Source organism: Gekko japonicus, unplaced genomic scaffold (genome assembly GCF_001447785.1).
Source record: "Gekko japonicus isolate JY-2015 unplaced genomic scaffold, Gekko_japonicus_V1.1 scaffold363, whole genome shotgun sequence".
Lineage (NCBI taxonomy): Eukaryota > Metazoa > Chordata > Lepidosauria > Squamata > Gekkonidae > Gekko > Gekko japonicus.
The window spans coordinates 136,099-148,995 of record NW_015177016.1 but is presented as its reverse complement, the minus strand read 5'-3'; the positions used below and the strand labels follow the sequence as shown (position 1 = coordinate 148,995).

General features: G+C 40.7%; 1 protein-coding gene across 1 annotated transcript in view; it reads right to left on the bottom strand.

Moving 5' to 3' along the window:
* Positions 1–12,897, bottom strand: part of MCTP1 (multiple C2 domains, transmembrane 1) — a 283,789-nt gene that overhangs the window by 228,396 nt on the left and 42,496 nt on the right. The window contains exons 6-7 of the mRNA XM_015427721.1: positions 8,907–8,945; positions 673–843 (exon numbers count right to left, since the gene is read on the bottom strand). Of these exons, the coding sequence (XP_015283207.1) occupies positions 673–843; positions 8,907–8,945 (210 nt within the window). The remainder of the gene's footprint in view (positions 1–672; positions 844–8,906; positions 8,946–12,897) is intronic.

Here is a 12,897-nt window from a genome sequence, read left to right as displayed (position 1 = left end):
TAGCCAAGAACCAAAGAGTTCTGTCCTCCTGTTTCTTGAACACCCTCTCTTCTGCTCTAGTTTCACATATCCAATCTCTTTGAATGAAAGTATTGTTTATTTCTAAAGTAGAATGACATGCAAAATCCACTGTTCAAAGAAAGGAAAACTCAAATTCTACTGAACATGCTCAATCCCATGGTCATATCTAAAGGAGTCTTTGGATCCTGGCCACAAACCAGAGTTTGATACAAACATGTCTTTAAGATACCAGGAATATAGTCCAAAGAATAACACAAGCAAGTCCAAATGTTCAGTGGGGGTTGGGGGCTTCCAGTTCTCAACTAAAGCTTTGTGACAAACTGCTTTTGATGCTCAGAATTTCAAAAGTAGTGTGCAAAATTGCATTGGGGGAGGATGTGGCCTGTGGGAAAATCCCCTGTTTAAAGAGAAAAGGCCTATAGTCTTGCTAGACATATATATACCTAGAATAAACCTTGATATAGTAGCTCTCTGTATTGTGATCTAGAGCTATGGCAACAAACTACTACAATTTCTATTACCCCCCCCCATTGATCTAACAAGAACCTTAAGGTCTGAAAAATATTAGTTTTCTAGGGTTTCCACTTAACATCACACAAACGCTAGGTGTACATTAAAAAAACACTTAGGGAAGCAATTCAAAAAAGTTACCTTACTCTTGTACTTCTGATGTCCCAGCCGGAATTTCACATAGGGATCGCTAAGTCCATTTGGATCCATGGCCTTGAGTTCACGACCCTCAATCAAAGTGACACTGACTATCCCTCTCCATAGCTGAGATTTTCTGTGCAGGTCTGACAGACGTAAACTCTGGGTCTGAAACTTCAGGTGTAGAGAGAACCCTGATTTTAGCTCAATCCCAAGCAAATTGTAATTTTGTAATTTGTTTCCAAAGCAGGCTATTTTTAAAAGTTACACAGATAAACAGCTAAAGTGCCCACTGGACTAGACTTCCCTGCCAAAGAAGCACATTGGCTGTAATCTGCACCAATTGTTCTCTAACTTGTTAAGCTATACCATCATCTTTACAGTAGTGACACAACTTCTGCATACTCATGCTTATGTACTTTCTGCTCTCAAAGTTAATATATCATTGGTAGTCTACATCTTTTGCCCTTTAAAAAGCTCCATTATTAATTTATGATAAAGGTTCCATCCACTGTGCATATTCAGATCACCAACATGATAGGAAATATTCCCCTTCTGCTGAACACCGTAAACGTATGATTGTATACTACACAAAGATATATATGGTTTCATCACACCACCTGTGTTAAACTTTCCATCAATTTTCTTCTTTAAAATATTGGAAACAGCTTTTCATATGACTGAGAATTTAAATTACCTTAATAAGTTTATGTAACAGTCATAACAATTCCATAACAATAGTCTGGGACTGCTATATATAATTCAATTAAGCAAGACAGCAAAGTCTCTTTTCACAACTTTTGATTAAAATTTTGGACTCTGAGATCAGTTTCAACACCTATGAGATAGAAAGGATTAATTTTCCTTTAACTGGTGTCTTAATGTAGGGGTGGATGGTAGAGCTGACCACATGGGAAACAGATAATAAGTTGTTTTCTGTCTAGTTGTGATCCTGAGTGAAGCATTCAATCACACAGAAATGAGCTATGACACTGTCCAGGAATTGAGCTTCTCTTGTATCATTTGGTGATACAGCATGTAGGGAGGCTACTGGATGACAGTTCCAAAGGGGTAGGCATGTCTACTATAGCAAAATAAAACAGAAGTCCATTGGCACCTTAAAAACTAACATTTATTCCAGCATGAGCTTTCATGAATCAGGCTCACTTACTGATATACAATGAAAAGAAAATAATTTTATTCATATTAATCAAGTTGCAGATTGGAAGTTACAGAAGGGGAGGGGGAAGAAAAGGCATCTTCTTTCTAAGGGACTGGAATGGATTAGCCTGTTACACACAGACAATCACAACTGATTTATGATCCCAGACCTCTCTCTGCTCCCCTCCTATTTTTTCCCTGCTCCCCTTCTGTAACTGCTCTTCATTGCATATGAGGAAAAGTACATTCTGGCTCATGAGAGCTAATATTGGAATAAATATTGCTAGTCTTTAAGGTGCCATTGGACTTGCGTTTTATTTTAGTAGATGCCAATTCTTTCAACACTCTCCCAACATCTCTATCCAGCTTCAGCTCTGTATTGACAACAGACTGTGTTGATAAAAGAAAGATGAAACGCTTTCTAGGAGAGCCCCACATTCTGTGGTTTACCCCAAGTTATTTTAAGTAGAAAGGAATCCCATACATGCCCATGTCAAACCAACAGCAAACTGGGAAATCTTCTACCAGCCTGAAATTTAACTATCAATACAACTAGCACATTTTAAACCTACCCGTCATAAAAGGAGCTCGTCATTATGCCAACACCCTGTGTACTGAGCTCATAAACCCTGAACCACCTATCTCATCATTAGTTTAAAAGGGCTATCACTTAGCCACATTAATTTTTAATTATTTTTTAAAATTAGCCTTGTCTTTCATTCTGTGCACTGTTATCGTTAATTATATGGACCTTTCTCTTTGAATTTGATTTAAAGCCCTGCTATGTCAAGTTAGCACATCTCAAAGCATAAGATTAAGCATTCAAACTTATGTAACATTAAAATTTTCTCAGGACTACGGGTGTGCATGTAAAGTGCTGTCAGGTCTCAGCCAACATGGCAACCCCAGCAAGGGGCTTTCAAGGCAAGTAAGAAGCATAGGTGGTTTGCCATTGCCTTCCTCTGCAGAGTCTTCCTTGGTGGTCTCCCTTCCAAGTACCGACCCTGTTTAGCACCCAAGATTAGGCTACACCATGCCACCTTCCATCCTGACAAGAGATGTGTATTTAGATACTTCTGGTCCAAATAGATATCCAACAAATATTTTTATCTGTGTGTTTTTTTAGTATATTTGGGTATCTGGGTAATATCTGGGATTCTTGGGGATACCAGATATCAATTCCCAACAAATTCTGGAAGTATGTAAGAATATCCAAAAACATTCTGGGCTGGCATTTTAAGGCTCCCAGACCTGTTTTTCTTCAATTGTACAAGTCACCTGGGCAATGAGACAGAGAGAGGAAGGGAAGCAACTCTCTCAGACAATGGGATCAGATGTTAGGGAAAGCATTTCTGTGCACAAAATAAATACAGTGCCAAAATGTTTTTGCTAGTCTCATAAAGACAAAACCCCACAAGTATAATTAGGAAAGTAGATGTGTATCTCAATTTAAAACAAGCACAAGCAGATCCCATAAAAGCACCTAAGATTAAGCTCATGCATGCTGTACTGGTGTTGTTTTATTTCTTTACAGCAGTGGGAGGGAATAGGAGTGCCAATGATGAAGGGCTATTGGTTTTGGTGGGCTTGCCAGATTGGCCCTGGATTCTGCTGGGATTCTTTGGGTTGACACTGCAAGAGTAGCCCTTGCTTGAACTGGTTCTGCTGACATTCTCGGGTTTGATGTTAGTTTTGTTGGGATTGTTGGTTCAGTTTGCATTTGGAGGCTTTTGGCCAGAGGTTGCTCTTGTGTGTTTGGCTATTGGCTTCTCTGAATTTTTCCTCATAGGAAACAATGGAAACAAGTAGGGTGGCTGTGGGCACCTTGTTCAGGAGTCCATAAAATTGGATGCCTTGGCTCATTTGGCTTGAAATATGGGAAGTTGCCAGTGGACAGGAAACACTAGCGCTCTTCTAATTTTTGTGATGAAAATTTTTTGGTTGAAAAACAGCCACTCCAGCCCCCCACAAGTCCCCCATATGGGATAATGTAGCCAAAATAATTCTGGAATTCCCCCTCAAAACAGAACCCAAATACCAAAATGGTATCAGGAAACCCAAATATCCCCAATACCAGTATTTAGGCCTTTCCTGAAATCCAAATCCAACCCCCCCACCTCATCCCTACTCAGGAGTTCCTTCAGAAAGGAATTAGTCTGAAAAGAGTAAAAAAAGAAAAATTAGATGCAAATCTACTTCTCCCTTTCACTGCTCACTGAAGCAAACCTACCAAATGGACCCAGCAAACAAGGGTTCACTGGAGGAAATTATTGAGATTTTTAACACAAGCATGTTAAATAAAAGGCTAATAACAAACTATTAATCCTATAATAAATCAAATTTGAAACCAAGCAACTTAAATCACTTCAGTTTGCTTAACTTCTCCCATATTAGTTAGCAGGATAAGTCATCAATCAAGTATCAGAGAGTTCCAAAGATAAGGTATTTTTCTTCTTTGAGAATAAAGGTTCACCTAATAATTCTAAGGCCAGAAAAGATATAATTCTCCCAAAGACTTTACTCTGGCTTCCAGTCCTGGTTCAGCTATAAACCTAACTAGCATTTACAAAGAATGCAAAAATCCTAGCACCCAGACACCAATGGTGTCAAAAACTGGGTTTGGTGACTGGTATCCAGAATCCATCATATAGCAAAAAAAGAGGTTTCCACTCTATGTGTGAGGCTGTGCCTAGGATATGGTTACCTCCTCCCCTTAGCTCCTACTTTATTTCAGTTGCAGAACCCCTTGTAAAGTTAGCTCTAGGAATATGCGAATTAGCAACAAGCAGGGGTCCTGCAAAGACTTGCATGGGGCATCTTGTTTTCCACTTTCCCACGATTTCCTCTTTTCCTTTCCTGAAAGCCCCCCAAACTATCTCCCCTTTTCCTGATTTCTTCTCTCCTTCCTGCTCACCAGCCCTACCGTTATCCACCCCCATGTCTTCAGCTTTCCCTCCTCCCCCTCAGCAGCCTCTACCTGGAAAAACAGAGGGTTGGGAACCCCCAACAACTTGCAAGGGACAACTCATTTTTCCCCTGTACCACCTTCCCCACACTATTTCCTCACCATTCCCCCCCCTCCTGGCAACCCCTATATCCCCCCCTTTCCTTGTATCCTTCCCACCCACCAACCTACCTACCTCTCTGGCCCCCATTTTCAACTATAGTTATTATCTATTTACTTAATCTATAAACCACACCTTTTTCCACAATGGGGAACATAAGAAGAGCTTAGGTCAGGCTGAGATGGTGTAACTAGCACAAGGTCAGCTTAATGAGCTTCTGCAACAGACTGGTGACTTAGAACTTGGGTCTCCCAGAACTCAGCCTGAAACTCTAACCTCTTAATCACACTAGCTTTTATGGGGTAGTTGCCAGTCTTGCATGAGTCATGCAAGTCTCTCCTTAACTAGAGAGTGAACAAGGGTCAGGCAGGAGAACAAGTCAGGATTCTTGTATTTGTACAGCACACAAAATTACCCTTGAGACAACAGTGGTTAAGAAACCAACTTCAAAAACATGGCTTCAGCATTGTGTCTCGCTGTCCTTTAAAAACTGCAGTGAACCAGAGATATTTCCAGGGGTTTGTCCCTTCCTTGCACAAAGGAAATAGTGGGGGGAGGTTGAAAGCATTCTTCTCCATCATAGATTTAGGAGAGTACTTTCTTACACTAGATGTTGTATTTTTTGTGCTTTTGACAGGCCTTATCATGGAGGTTCTTCTTTTCAATTACTTTGTCTGTTATCTACCTCTTCTGCCCCTCTCTTTGCTGTCTCTTCCACTGTCTAGATTTACACTGTGAGCTCCTTAAGAACATAAGAGAAGTCAATGTTGGATCAGGTCAATGGCCCATCCAGTCCAACACTCTGTCACACAGTGGCCAAAAATACCAGGTGCCATCAGGAGGTCCAGCAGTGGAGCCAGGACACCAGAAGCTCTCCCACTATTGCCCCCCCCCAAGCACCAAGGATACAGAGCATCACTTGCCCCAGAGTTCCTATCTATACCTTGTGGTTAATAGCCACTGATGGATCTCTGCTCCATATGTTTACCTAATTCCCTCTTGAAGCCATCCATGCTTGTAGTCGCCACCACCTCCTGTGGCAGTGAATTCCATGTATTAATCACTCTTTGAGTAAAGAAGTACTTCCTTTTATCTGTTCTGACCTGGCTGCTCAGCAATTTCATTGAGGGCCCACGAGTTCTTGTATTGTGAGAAGAGAAAAATACTTCTTTCTCTACCTGCTCTATACCATGCATAATCTTATGAACCTCAATTATGTCACCCCCTCAGCCGTCATTTCTCCAAGTTAAAAAGGGCATTATGATACTGGCTGATTTGTTTTAAATTCCCTTCCTAATAATCCCCAGCATAGTGTTGGCCTTTTTTTATTGCAGTCACACACTGTCTAGACATTTTCAGTGAGTTTTCTACTACACCTTCAAGATCTCTCTCTTGGTCAGTCTCTGTCAGTTCGGACCCCATCAACATGTATTAGGATTTTTGGCTCCATTGTGCATCACTTTGCACTTGGCCACATTGAACTCCATTTGCCACACTGATGCCCACTTGCCCATCCTTGACAGATCCCTTTAGAGTGCCTCACAATACTCCCTGGTTTTCACCACCCTGAACAATTTCATGTAATCCGCAAATTTAGCCACTTCACTGCTTACTCCCAACTCTAAATCATTAATGACCAAGTTAAAAAGCATCAGACCCAGTACTGATCCCTGCAGTACCCCACTGCTTACCACCCTCCACTGAGAAAATTGCCCATTTATACTCACTCTCTGTTTCCTATTAATTAGCCAGTTTTTGATCCACAAAAGGACTTGTCCTTTTATCCCATGACTATTGAGCTTACTTAGGAGTCTTTGATGAGGAACCTTATCAAAAGCTTTCTGGAAGTCAAGGTAAATAACATCTATTGCAGTACAGACCTTGCTTTAAGCTTGTTCTGCTAATTCTTACACCATTTGGGGGGGGGAACAGTTTGTGGACTTGTCTGTGATATGTGATTTGATGGTATATCTAAAATGAGGATCCATTGAAAACCATCTGATCAGTTATGCAGTGTCATGAATATAATCTAGCTCTTTTTTGATCATATAGAAAGGGTTCTTCTTGCCTGTCCAGCTTAACACAGAACTTCCAGTTGCTCATCCAAGGAAGGACTAGACTAAAGGTTTTGCAAATGCTTCAATTAGCCACTGCTAAATTTAGAGAGATGCAGAGAATGTGGGCTTAGAAGGGTGTCATGAAACAGAGCCTCCAGATGTGAAGAAATCACTTGGGGGGTGAGGAGAAATCAGATGGGGGTGAGGTAAGCCTGGGTTTCAACTGCTGAAACGAACTGAAGAAGGCAGGACATATGAAGGAAGGAGGAACTGCTAGTCCAGAGTAAGTAAGGAGATGGTTAGAGAGCATCTAGCTGCCTTAAATACTTTTGTCCCGCCACAGGCTCCTCCGTGGCCTTGCAGGCCGCTGCGGTGGGACTGGCGCGACCCGCGCCAGGCTCTCAACGAGCCCCAAGCAATGAAGGCAACAGAGATGGAAGCTACGGGGCTACGGAAGGACGCCCCAAAGATCCAGGAGACCTCAAACCCCTCCCCCAGTGACAACAGAGAACCCGAGGGAGGAGGGACCTGAAAGAGATGGAGCCGGGGAATGGGTCCGCCGCGGACTCCCTCCCTTGGCAGCCGACACAAGGGGGACGAGCCTGAGCAAGAGGGAGAGAAATGTGGCGTGTTCCAGCCTTACCAATTATCGAGGGTGCAGACACGCTGAGACAGCGCACATCAGGCTCTCCATTCGCACAGGAAGTGGGCCCTCCCCGGTACACCGACACGCAGGGGAGGTAGATGGAGGCGGGACATATGAGAAAATACACCATAGAAATGAAAGACATGGTGATGGGCACAAGGGAGCAGCAATAAGATCCAGGAAACCAGAAAGGGGTGTGTCACTACCAGGGAGAAAGAAGGATATAAGGAGGGAAGCGGAGCAGTACCGGGGAGGATGTTGGAGTCAGCTAATGTGACGGTCAAGAGAGAAGTGAGCATGGCTGTAAACCCGAAGAAGGTAACTCGGGGAGTGGCGCAACTCCCCATCCCTTCTGAATCTGAGGTACTTGCGTCCCTCCTTTGTCCCTCGTCACTACGGCGAGCGGGTTCACCTGCTCCAGGGCCTGATGGCTTGCATCCCAGGGTGCTAAAATAAATTGCAGCTGTTATTTCAGAGCCTCTGGCTCTAATCTTTGAGATGTCCTGGAGTACTGGTGTTGTGCCGGAAGACTGGAGAAGAGCGAATGTTGCCCCAATCGTCAAGAAGGGAAAAAAGACGGAGACATAAGAGTTTTCCCCTCAGATGTCTGTGGCCCCGCCCCCAGCGTGCCCAGCGTCATCACGTCACCTCCGGCTGACGTGCACGCCGGGGTGGGGTTCCTCCCAGGGCCCGATTCCGCAGCGGCAGAAATCAGGCCTCCAAAGCGGGGGGTTATCCGCCCCCCGGGGGGACTTGGCAGACCTAGAACAAATGCTCCATGGTTGTTGCGCCCCTTTCTGTCCTTCTTACTTCCCAACACAAGTCACCACCTCTTCTGCCACTGTTTGTAACATCCTCAGAAAAGCCAACTGTCTGATCAGTTATTAGAGCAAAATGTATTCAATTATATGTTTAAGCATGTCACAACTGAAAGGCAGATGATGAAAACTATGGTATGTGCACCCAACAGTTTTACAAAACAATGTTCTAAGTTCAAGAAAAATCCAAAGACTGGATTATTATTTTTTAACTATCCATCAATTCAGACCCTTTTTACTGCAAATAATATATGAAGTATATCTTAATGTAAACTGATCCTCCTTACCACATCTAGGTAAAGATTCAGAAATTTTGCAATGAAGACATCTTTAAAATGCTGTACTATAACAAAAGGGGATTTCTTATAAAGGCCTCCTACATTATTAGAAGTCTGGAACAGTTTTACATCTTTGTGTCACAACTTTCACTTTAAGTGACACAAACAAAATGTTACACATTTTCTTCTTGAGACCACATGCTAAGAATTACCTTACTTGATCTTTTCCAACTCTTCCTCATTAGCATTGTCTGTAAATGAAATAGAGCATTTTAATCACCTTTTACTTATTCACACAGAAGGGGGAGGCCAATTGTCTTCCAAAGGAGCAAAGCACATACTAATGCTACTGAAATGACAGACACATTCCAAACAGCTACACAAGACTGACATCAAACAATTACAAGCACCATTCACAATGAAAATTCAGACAGATCTGAAACTCTAATTCTTTGATGAAGTAAATGAGGATAAGGTAACAAATATGTTTGGGGTAATACAAAAAATGGAATAGAGGACAGCAATGAACTTTTAATCTATAATTATACATTAAAGCCAGGTGCAATTTTTAAAAAAATCTATATTTGATTTAATTTTTCTAAATTTAAGATTAGTTCCAGTTCATCTTGACTTGGCAAACACACAGAATCTGTAATTTATTTTTCAGATTCCTTCCCCCCAGTAAGAATAGTAAATTAGTGATTTAGAAAAGTTTCTCTCATTCACAGTAAGCCAGATCCAACCCAAGAAATCAATTACTCCAGGGCATACTGCCCATATAATAGAGTTCTAATGTATACTCCATGAATTAAAAATGGATTTGTAGCCAATGCTCCCTTGAAATTGTGGAGTCTTGTGGGCAAAAAATTCTACTTTGTGAGCTACTATGAGCAAGTGATTTGGCCACTGCATAAATTAGTTTGCTCTGGACCCATCTTTCCTGAGCTAAGACAAAAATGTGTGAGCCAGAGGCCAAAAAAACTGAGCTAGCTCACACTAACTCAGTTAAGAGGGAACACTAGCTCTTGTAAACACTTCATTTGAAAATGGGTTCATAAATAGGAATGGGCATGAACTGGCTCATGAGCCAAAATTTGACACAAACTTAAGCTGGTTCGGAGCTTGGGAGCCAATGCTCAGGGAAGGTGCCGGTTGGTTCAGTTGTTCAGGGCCCAGCCATTTAAACCTAACAGCTCAGCCAGTCCTTCGAAGTAGGGGAAGAAAAACTGAAGGGCTAAATGGATTGCTGCCATTTAAACCGACCTGCAAGAGATATGGAACTGTGCCTAATTCAGCTATTTTGATCGGGACCTCGCTTATACATATGTATTCATTGTATGTTAATGAATACTTACCTGATTTACCTGACGAAGTAATAGATCTGAAACACTGATTATATTATCTGGAACTGTGTAGTTTCCAGTTGGAATGGATCTTATTTACTACAACCCACAATATATAGATGTTTGGACTTCAATTCAAGGACATGTGATATTTATACAAACAATTTTTTTTCCTTTGTGTTCTTGTTCTATATGAAGGAAGTCTGCTGTTTGTGAGATATGCTGTGACTTATTGTGGGTTTGAGTTTGTTACCACCCACTTTTGGATAATTGTTCTTTATTATGCTTGTGATTCTACAATAATATATATATGAGTTTGGCATTATTATTGACTTTGCTTTCTAGATAATTATTGTTGCATTTATTTAGCATGCTTTGACTACAGATTTGTTTGTGATTTCATTGGTCTTTTTTTGTAGCCTCCCTCCTTCTTACTAGGCTTAAATGGCTGGCAGCCATTTAACACTTCCCAAGCAATCGCCTGGGCCATGGCCCATGAAAGGAGGAAAGGAAGTCCTTTCCCAGGCATTCCCCCCCTTTCTCCTGGCCCCAGTGAGCCACAGCCGGGAGAAAGGTGGAAGGGAAGTCCCTTCCAGGGCGGTCCCCACCACCTTTCTCCTCGCCATGGCAAGTTGGAGCCGAGAGAAAGGGGGAACTGAACTTGCCAAATCAGTTTGATTCAGTCAGGGCCCGTTTGGGTCCATTCAGTTCAGGGTTTCATTCATGGGCTTCCCAAAATCACCCCTTTTAGGTTTGTGCCTATCCCTAGTCATAAATATCACAGTTCCAGTTACTGTTTTACTGCCAAGATCAAGCCATGGAACAAAGGCAAGTAATAAAACAAATATAAGACATATGAAATGCTATAAAGTTCCCCCACTTGATGGACTATCGCAAGAGCAGGGCCTTTTTTGTAGTAAACCCCCCCCCCCACATAGTACAATGCACATAGCAACAAATACCTCCCTCAAAAAGTAAGACCTCTCATGATACTGGGAACTTGAACACATCAACTTTTTAGTATTTCCAAAAATGTACTACTTCAGTTATGCTGGCACACTTAAGAGTGGATTTATGTCAGAAAGCAAAAATGATGAATTAGTACAAACAAAAAAGTTTAAATTGCTCAAAAATATGTGACAATTTTCTAAGAGATAGATCAAGATGGGTAGCTGTGTTAGTCTGTCTGTATCTGAAGAAGTATATCTGAAGAAGTGAGAGTTTTCTAAATTCAGTAATTTTTTCCACCATGGAATCTCTATATAAAAGGGAAACTACTTCAAACTCCTAATGCTATCTTAATCTGAATGACCACAATCTAATATCAGTTAGCAGCAATTTTTTATTTATTCATTAAACTATTGCTTGCCAGTATTTAAGATTGCCTGATAACCGATGCTGTCAAGTCACTTCGATAGTTAAAACATTCACTAGCTCAAGTACTGTTTAAACAAGCTTGAAGTAGCCCCAGTACCTTCAATTACATTAATTGAAGTATACCACATTAGATGACCCCTGAAGTCTATTAAAAGGATTAACAGACTTAGGTAAGCTTTATGATAAATCATAACCAAGGTGAAGAATGAGGCCCATGGCCTACTTAGCCAGCTAAAGCTATTTCCACCTGAAGAATATTAATTTGTATTTTAGCAACAGAAACATATGATAGCTGCTGAAGTATAATCAGAAGTGTTAGAGTAATAATTAAGGCATTTCTTAGGAGCCAAATATAGATAGTGATCATTCAGAAATACTCATTTTATTTTAAATAGAACCGGGGGGAAACCCCATGTCAGTCTCTCTCTCTCTTTTGTACTTCAAACTGAAGACTACATATTAATGAAAATCACTTTGGGAGGCAACTGGCTGAAAAGCAGCATAGAAACAGAACTTATGCAGAAAAATCATTAAAGTATAGAATTTAAGCACTTCTACATCAAGATCATATATTCTCTTTCTTCCAAAATTAGTCTGGAATTGCCATTTGGATAAAGGGTTTGGTGGCTGGCTATTGGTTTTTATTTCAGAGATGCATTTGGACTCATCAGTTACTTCCTTGAGATTTAAAGTATCATTTATATGTTTCTAAGAATTTTGTATCTTCTACCACTAGCCAGCCAGATTGGAGGTACAGAAGATATGCACGCAGGCTGTTCAAATTAACTCACTGCAAGTTATCCAATTATGAAATCTTTGCACTGAACTCTGATATAGAGCCAAAATAAAAACAAAGCCATTCATGCATTCATTTCAAACATATCACAGAACACATACAAACACAATTTATAATCTACACACATTGCATACAGTTGTAAAATGCATGGCATGCATTATCCTTACACATGCAAAACATGTTAACTACATACAACAAACAGTGGAAAAATTAATAAAGCATTTTTTTTCAAATTTTTCCTAGCTAAATTTAAAAGACATTATGTGGCATGTTTTTCACTCTCCATTATGGTTCCAATGCTTAATCAGAAACAACTGTTTTCCTTCTAGAATTTTTTGAGTATTTGTTAGTTTGGATTTGTCACTTTAAGTCCAGATAAGAAGAAATGAACTTTTTTGGGGGATCTTGTTAGTGTTCATACCACAAAATTAAAATCATACTTCCAACAATTCTTAACTGGAATTAGTGTTTCTACCACAATGTCACAATGCAAATTTTAGTGGTGTAACTTATACAAAATCTGAAATTGCAGAGAACTTTTAATTATTTGAATGTTAGTAAATCATCAGTGTCCTAACTCAACTTCACGATATTTGTTTGTGGTCACATTTTACAACAGGCATGGCCAAATATATATTTTAAATATTAGATGACATTCTGTATTCAAAACTTTGGTGATACTGAAAG